The sequence below is a fragment of the Eretmochelys imbricata genome, chromosome 5 (assembly GCF_965152235.1).
Source record: "Eretmochelys imbricata isolate rEreImb1 chromosome 5, rEreImb1.hap1, whole genome shotgun sequence".
Lineage (NCBI taxonomy): Eukaryota > Metazoa > Chordata > Testudines > Cheloniidae > Eretmochelys > Eretmochelys imbricata.
The window spans coordinates 43170070-43179083 of record NC_135576.1 but is presented as its reverse complement, the minus strand read 5'-3'; the positions used below and the strand labels follow the sequence as shown (position 1 = coordinate 43179083).

The 9014-nt window shown below is 41.5% G+C and overlaps 1 protein-coding gene across 1 annotated transcript in view; it reads right to left on the bottom strand.

Moving 5' to 3' along the window:
- Window positions 1-2235: 2235 nt before the first annotated feature.
- The window catches only part of MAST4 (microtubule associated serine/threonine kinase family member 4), a 435814-nt gene continuing 429035 nt past the window's right edge, over window positions 2236-9014 (bottom strand). Inside the window, exon 30 of the mRNA XM_077816962.1 lies at window positions 2236-8458. Within this exon, the coding sequence (XP_077673088.1) occupies window positions 4569-8458 (3890 nt within the window). The 3' untranslated portion in view covers window positions 2236-4568. The remainder of the gene's footprint in view (window positions 8459-9014) is intronic.

The following is a 9014-nucleotide window of genomic DNA, read 5'->3' as shown; positions in this document are numbered from 1 at the left end:
ACAGTGTAGAAGGGAGCCCAGGCTGCTGGGTCGGGGGGCTCAGTGGTACCCCACTTCCAGGTGGCGCCCTGGGGGAGGAAGGAGAGCCTATAACTCAGGTCACTTCACTTGTGTTTCCAACTCTCATGATTTCTTTTGTGAGCAATAACCTATGATTCCCACTCTCCTCCCTCCAGCTTCTCATCTGACATTCTACGGACCCCTCCTCCTCTCTGCTAGCTAGGAACGCTGGAGACAATACTGGGAGAGGCAGAGAGCAGCCTACTTGGCAGGTGCAATCACCACCCATGGTGGCGACAAGTCTGACCGGCAGCTTCTACCTTTCTGCTTGCTCAGAGTCCAGCATGGCATTTAGTGTAGGTCATGGGTGACCATTCCAATATTAGGGGCTTTGTCTTATATAAGACTATTACACCACAACCCCGATTTTTCAGACTTGCTATCTGGTCATCCAAGGGGTGGCCTACACGTGTGTCAAGCAAGATGCTGGACACTTGGGAGATTTGTCAAAGAGCTGTTGATCAGCGACTGTCTTCCTATGTATTTTGTACAGTCCTCATTTAACCAATAACTGTATCGCTGTAATGACACTGACACCTGGTTTTGTAGGGGGGAAATAACTGAGGGAACAATGCAGTTTTGACTTGTTAATAGCAGCAATAATGAGGGTCAGGCATTTCCTAACAACTGATGATCAGCTGTGTTCAAGTCATCCCACCGCTAGGTAGTGTCCAAATCTGGAGACTATCACTGTCTCAATGAACCACCCTCCTTGGAGCAATAAAGATCAGTGTACCCTTTTCAGTGTACCCTACAGTGTACTGTACCTCAGTAATGCCCTTTACTGAGGGGCTGGACAGGACTCAATCACTCCCAGGCTAAGGACTCAGCCCAGCAGGAGCTTTCCACTTCTCCTACAAACAGTACCCTTCTCTCTCTCTCTCGCCCTAAGGGGCCAGGAATGCTAAGGATGCTCCCGCATGGCTCACAGCCCCCTCAGTCCCTCTACTTCTGTTCTCACTCTCATAATAAAAGAATCAGGGGACATTCAATGAAATTAAAAGATGTGAAGCTCAATAAACAACACAAGAGAATACTTTTGCACACAGCCTATGATTCAGCCGTGGCACACGCTGCCACAGGAAATTGTTGAGGCCAAGAACTTAAGATTCAAAGAGGGATTGCATATTTACACAGACATCAGGTATATCCAGAGTTACTGTAATTAAAGATAACATTTTGGAAGGGATATTGAAACTTATGCTTCAGGGCTTTCTCCAGTCTCTATCAGATGAGAACAAATACCACATGTATGCAGTGGAGGGTTCTTACACCTTCAATTGAAGCATCTGTTCCTGGCCACTGTCAAGAGACAAGACACTGGACTATGTAGATCTTGGGTCCAGATACAGTACAGTAAATCAGTCATACGTCCCATGAGGAGGGGCTCCCACTGTCAGACCCAGGGATGGCTGAGAGCGGGAGGGAAAGAAATCCTGACATTTGAGAAATTTATCGCGAGATCATGAGTCAGACTAATTTTACTTAGAAATCACATCTCTTGCAATTAATTCACGAGAGTTTCACACTTCACAGATGAGAAAACTGAGGCAGAGTGGTCACCTAACCAGCCCCAGCTCACATGGCATGTCAGTGGCAGAGTTAGGGAGATCACCCAGAGAAACTGAATCCTAATCCCCTTCTCTAACTACTATACCAGTGAGTCTCAAACTTTTGACCTGGTGACCCTTTTCACATAGCAAGTCTCTGAGTGTGACCCCCCCCTTATAAATTAAAAACTTTTTTTTATATATTTAACACTATTATAAAGTGGTTTTGTGGTGGAGGCTGACAGTTCATGATCCCCCACATAATAACCTCATGACCCCTTGAAGGGTCCTGACCCACAGTTTGAGAACCCCTGCGCTAGAGCATGCTGCCCCACGCAAAATATTTGGTTAGCCTGTTCCAAAACTGGCTTGGTGATAAGAAAAAACTAACAGAAACACGTTTAGATCATACCAGAACTTAATAAATTAGAGCATGTGCCATCGAATCACATGTAAATGCAGCGTCGTACAGAACTGCATTGAGTGATGGGCGAAAAAGGGATTAAAGAAATCTAATGACTATCTTTTCATGCTCAATTTTTATTTCAGTTTTATGCAACTGCATAAGTATAAATATTTTTGTTCAATATACAACAATTATGACATCCATAGGGAGTTTCTTAAAGAAAATAAGACTGCAAACACTTTATTGCACAGATCCTAACAAACTGGTTTTGTAAGCTGATAAATCTACAGCAGGAAGTCTACAAAGGAGCACGTCATAATCAACAATCACACAAAGATAGACCATCTAGTACACAGGTGAAAGGATCTAACAGTTCACTGGTAAGGTAAACTCCAACAACAGGTACTACATGAACACGAGCTTAAGCACTGTTACGCTTCCAAAATGCAACAAAAAAACCCAACAACAACAAACCCCCAAACAAACAAAACAAAAAACCAACAACCCTTATTTGGCAGAAGTGATAATGCACTATACAAAATATACATAAAAGATACATTTGTAAACAAATAGCTAGGTGTGTTTTAAAGGAAACAAGAGGACAGTTTAAAAATGCAAAAGACTGTAAACTAGGAAATACCTCCCAGCCAGAAATGTCATGATACCTAAGTGCATTAGTGTTTGGTTATAAACAACCGCCAAAGCACAGATATATACTGTAAATGCTGAGACCACTTTCTCTTCAAAATTTTTCAAAACTATTTTCTCCAATTGTATTCTGTGAGCGCATAGAAAAAGAAATGAATGTAATAGCGCAGTGTGAAAAATTAGGAGGACTTGCTGGCAATTTTATCTTTAATTGGAATGAATCTAAACCCAACTAACCAATGGGGGTGGAAAATTAACACACTAGTAGGTGCCTTACAAATCTCTAAGCCTAAATTACACTGTGCTTTGAGGAAAAATTGTATAGCTCTAGAAAGAGAAAGAAATTCCAGAGGAAACTGATAGTAGATTGGCTCTTATATGGATATTTAACACAAATAAGCAAAAATACCATCTTATTGATACCAGTAATTTTAAAATACTCATCTGTGTGGATATTTCTGTAGTGCTCCTGTACATATTTCAAACTTTACCTTTTGTCCTTCAAAACAAACCAAATACCTCCGCACTAGAACGATCAGACAAATTCAACATGTTCCACAGTATACAAAATTTAAATAAGGCTTAGCAAAAGTAATAAGGACAGTCACATTCTAGCACCAAATAGCTCCAACACGTCCCTTCGTTACAAAAATGCTGCTTTTTTAAATTACAGTATTTACTTTTTTTTTTTTTGCATACAAATAAAGAGATCATGTTATGAAATGCCCGGAGCTACTCAATGCATTTAGAAATGAATGTGAAACCCAGGGATTACTTGCTAAAAACAGCAAGTTTACTCTACAACATAAGGCCGCAGCTATGTATTAAAATGCATCAGATGTCCTGATCTTTTGTGAAGATATGATACTGAAATCACTTTTTTCCTTTTTACCAGACTTGTCATATAAAAGAGAAAAAAGCTAAACTGCACGAAGCTAGTTACTCAAACCTACATACCATGATAATTGATATTCTTTAAATTCATTAAAAAACAGGGATGGGAATAGTACTGCAAGTCATTTGCTTCTACTTGTGCCTCACCTCTATAAAGGCCTGAATTTAAAAGAGCTAAAAGGGAGCCAAGACAGGATTGCAGCAGAAACTAAGCACACGTGCTTGCAGTTTCAGCCTTGTCTGAAGCAAAGGTCCCAGGTAGCCTCCCTAAAGACAAGATGAGAACATTTGTTTCACCAGATAATGTTACTCAACTGGGTGTAGTGTTAACGAAGGCTTTGCCCTTCACTGTAACTATGCCTATTCTAAATGAGGGGCGGACTGTGCACTGGGGAGATTCGGTTAGGTCTTACATTCGATCCGGTGAAGCAATTAGCCAGATACAGTACTATCAAAATCTGTGGTTATTTAAAATATACATAAAAACCTCACAATAAGCCACCATATTTTTTCTATTGTTTTTAACACTATATAGAATTTTTAACAAGTAAAAATGTGGCTTATTTTCTTTCCCTTTAAATCAGACCATATTTGTATGTGTTTATCCGAGGTCTGAGTTTCAGTAATTCTGCTTCATATTTGAGTATGGCATATAAGTGGCAAAGCAACTTTCTCTAAAGAAAAGGTAACAGTAAACAATGCAATCAGCAGCAACGTATATATGCTACATTCAAAACCAAACACGTCATGAGATATTTACAGAGAAAATCTTTTTCTCAACAACTCTCAACTGTAAAGGTACTTTTATACAAATACTCTATGGTAACAGTTTTACCGGTTACATTTGGGAAGGCATTTTGAAAAAGGTCCTCTCTTTGTACATGCTGCCCCCTCCTGGAGTGGCATGAAAGCTTTGCTGTGTAAAGATACCACACAGTGCTGGTTTCAGAAGGTAGTCAAGTCACAAACAATTTTCAGTTAAAGTCTAAGTCATATCTGCCAAGTTACTGCTATTGAGAGGACTTTTTGTGAGGACTGCTCCGTGAAGCATCCTTTCCTCGCCTCTGCCGCACTGAGTCTTTATCAGATGAAAGTGCATTAGGACCATCAGGGGTGGTTACTGACCTGGGTAAATCTTTACCTACATTCTGTTTTTTTGCAGCAGGAGGCTGAGCTTGAATGGCATCTTTTCCCTTTACATCCACAGTGTTGATTGCAGAAAGAGGCTTTTCTTGATTTCCTGGTTTACTTCCAAGGTTTGAAGCAGGATGAAGGGCTTCTACTGGAACAGCAGAGCTATGCAAGGTCAACAGTGAAACGCTCTTTGTGATTTCTCTTTTACCATCCCCTGTAGAAGAGGTGGCTTGCTTTTCCAGTTCCTTGCAGCTGCAGACAGGAAGCTCTGGTGAGCCTGTTTTAACCTTGGTTGAAGACACATCATTGTTTGCTGAAGACAAACAAGATGCTTCTTGCCTACATTCCGGGAAGTTGGGTGGACAAATCAGCTGCTTTGATGGAGTTACAGCTGAATGACATGAATTCTGCACAGTGGAAGCTGATAAAAGCTTTGCTGTAATCTGCTTGTTCGCATCTGTTAACTGTTTTTGATTAACTTGTCCCTTCCCTTTTGAATCTGGAGAGCCTTTGCTAACTATGGCTGCCTTTTCTGCTACTTTCCCCCTGTCACAGTTAAGGAAAAGTCTGGGCTCCAATTTCCCATTGTCACTCTGAACATAAAGTGCTTCAGTGCATTTTTGTCCTTCAGGTCTTTTGTCTGCAGTGATGGCCTGATTACTGAGGCCCTTGTCTGCCAGTTTGTTCAATAAGAGACAGTCTTTCACAGTGGAAAACTTTGGAGGCATGTTTTGCTTTTCACTTACGTAGAGTTGCTTTTGATCAGCAGTCTCACTGAAGCTTGCTGTTTCCTGACTTAGAAAATGCTTGGAGTTTTCTGGGTCTGCTGGTGCATGGCCGTTACAAGAGGATTTAGGTTTGGTTTCAGGAGTGCTGCTATTGATTTGGATTGAAGGTGCTGACCCACGTTCCAGACCCAGAGGCTTTTCTACCTGAACATGCTCATTGCTTAGTTTTCTCTGAGAAAGTGGAACAAAAGCAAGAGAATCCTGCACATTTTTATTGGCATGTTTCCCATCTTTCCGAGAGCCAGCAGAGGGCTGAATAACTGTTTCTTTTTCTTTTATGTTTGCAGTGTACTGTTTTTGTGCAAATGTGAATTTGTCACAGTGCTTAAATTTAGAGGAACAAGTTTCAGTTATTTGCCTGGATTTATTATTACTGCTTTCCATGCAGGCTGAACCAGCTTTGACTTGCTCTTGAACACCTAAATGCACATGAGCATCTATTACACAGTTTCTGTTTACAATTTCTCTTACAGAAGGGGAACCTGAAGAGCTAAATTGCTGCCTAGTAATCAGGTTGGGTAGCTCTTTCTCCGTAGTTTGAAGCTGTGTATTGCTGGACTGTTTCTGATCTTTCTTTCTCAAATCTTTGGAGTTGTCCTTCTGCACACAGGAACACACAAGTGATTTCTCACTTTTAGTATTAGACTCTACTGATTGTTGTACAGGCCTTTTGGGCAAAGACATTTCACTCTTTGAGTCCATCACTTTCTGCTTGTTCATGTCCCTCTCTACAGAAGTACCAGCAGGGGTAATGTCATCTTTGGCAAATTGTTTTGGTAGATCTTTGCCATCTTTAGACTCCACCTTAGAGCCAGCTGCCTGCACTCTTGTTGTTCCATGTGTTTGAAGGGGAATGGCAAAGTCAGCAGAGTTTCTCTGAATGGTTTTGGAGTTGCTTGTTTTAAAAGCATCTGGGGTAGATTTCTTCACAGATGAATCTCTGATCCCCTCGGCCTTCGCAGGGAAAGATTCGTAATTTCTTTGTGCCTCCGGGTACTTGACAGGCAACTCCTTTTGGGTTTGCCTCTCTTTTGCTGCAGTTTTTTCAGGTGTGCCTGGGGCTGTGGAAGGTGTGGCAGACGCCAGGGCAGTGTGGAGACACTGATTTTGGACAGTGTGTAATTTTGCCTCAGTCGCATGGTCCTTCTGTTTTGAATGGGAAGCCTCTCTCTTTTGATCAACTTCTCTGACAGAAATGTTGCATGTAGCAGCTGGGCTGGAAATCTTTTTTCCTGTTTCTAGTTCAGAGGTCACAGGGGTTGCTGGTGCATTTTGAAAATTGTTGCTTGACTGTGAAAATTGGGGCTCTAGTAGATTAGATTTATTAGACTTTGAACGGGGTGACACCACCTCTTTCTGACAGGATGTCTCCTCCTTTACACCATTGCATTGAGATGCCAGAGGCATGGAGGAACCCACATCATTGCTGGTGTTTTGACTTTCTGGTAGCAGGCATGAAGGCAGTTCTGTCTTTGAAGCCTGTGGCCCAGACAGTAAGGCAATGTCTAAAGTGCCTTCAATTGGTTTCAAACAAGAAACCGATCTCCCTTCTAGTTTATACTCGGATGGACTTTTTCTGACAGGAGCCTCAGTAGAAATCAGGGCTGATTTTTCCACACCCGTTTCCACTCGGCCATTCAAGGCTTTGAGAGGAACAAAAGAAACTGAGCTAATCTGAGCAGCATGTGCACTACTAATAAATGCTCTGCTATCAGCAACTGTAGTGGAATCCTGCTGTATATTGATGGGTCTGACTGTGTTAAGTTGAAGGCATTCATGAACATTTGATGTCAGTTTGGGCTTTAACACTGGACAGAGACTGTCACCTTTTTCTTCAAAGGACATTTTCTTTCTGAGATAATCAATATTTGCAAGCTTACCATCTATTCTTTCAAATTTGACAAATTCTTTTGTTGGTGCATTTTTATCTGTGTTTTCTCCCTTTCCATTTAGCAGCCTGTCAGATGAGTGAGGTAGCACATCTTGCAATGTACATGGAGGGGAAATTCTTTTGAAGTCATAAGAGAGATGACTGAGTTCATGAAGAGGAGGCCCATGACATGGCATGTGTGTATCTAAAGGAACGGAGTCATTTGGTCTCATGTTTGCATTCTTGTGAAGGGTGTCTTTGAGTATGCCACCTACTGACGGAGTCTCCAGAGCCGTAATTTTAGTTTCAAAGTGATTTGATCTTTCCAAAGCCTTCTGAAATGTTTTTTTGTCTCTTTCTTCCAGTCTTAAGGTAGCAGGATTTTCTGATTCACCACAAGGCTCATGTATAGTGCTTGCTTTCTGCAGACAATCTTGCTTCTCAGCAAGATCTTGCTTTTTCATAACTATCTTGACCTTTAATTTCTCTCGATCCAGCTCATCAACGGACTCTTGCCTACCCAACTTTCTGCAGACAGGGCGTTTCAGGCAGCCTTGTTCTGCAGGCCTGACTCGGGTGAGTGATGGTACATCACACACGTTCTCCTCCAGGCTCTGAAGAGTTATTTCTCTTTGGGACAATTCCCTATTCACCTCTTCTTGAGTCACTTCCAGGCTGTGTTTGCGTGAACATAAGTGTTTCTTGTCACAACCATACGAAGGCGCAAGTTTCTCTTCAGACTGGACCCTCTTTAGCAGTGGAGACCTGGGTGGCTCGGCACTCTTTGGCCTCACTATATGTCTTACAATAGTTGGAGGGGAGTGCATCTTGCTAGGGAATGCCTGAACTATTTTTGAATTTCCAATTGAATGCCCCAGTAAAGGTGATGGAGATCGTTGAGGGGATGGTGGCTGGGGTGTTGGAGAAGGTGTTCGTGCCAAAGGGGAGAGAGGAATGCTGCCAGCTGACTTGCGTCTTCCTGACCGGTATCTTTGTCCACCAAGCTTTGGACCCAACCCATGAAGAGTGCTGGGTCTTATGTGACCTGAGCCAGCTGGAGAATTGGGTGCACTTGAGCTAGGCGAGCTGCTCTGGGAGGAATTGGTACCTAAAAAAGAAAAATATAAAACTAGGAAAATTCTTCAGCTCTTGTCTCTAACAACTAACATGGATGCAGCACACAAAAAATGTACTGATAAGCATTTGTTCTATTTGCCAAAGCATTCCATGGTTTGGTAGGCTGTAAGTTACTGGACTATAAAATAACATTACTCTTATAAATATGTTTTTTCCCTTATATTTAAATTAGCAATTATTTTCTGCCATTTCAAAGAAAAGTTCCAAGCTTTCAGATGATTTACACCTTCAGCAGTGGATAGTAAGCAACAACACCACTCATTTTTACTGTTGCTAAAATCATTAGAGAACTAAAGTGGGGCTAGGGCAGGGGAAAATCTAGAAATCAGAATGATGTGACATTTAAAGTCTACTGTATCTCTATGCCCATCCATCTTTCCAATGGTAATCCACATTTATTATACCCCACACCCTGGTCTCATGATCTAGCCATGTTTTTTCCAATGTAATTTTCATTCCTTTATTAGTAATATTCTCTCAACTAGTTTTAATTTTTCCAGAGGTAGTTTCTAGACATGATTTATGCA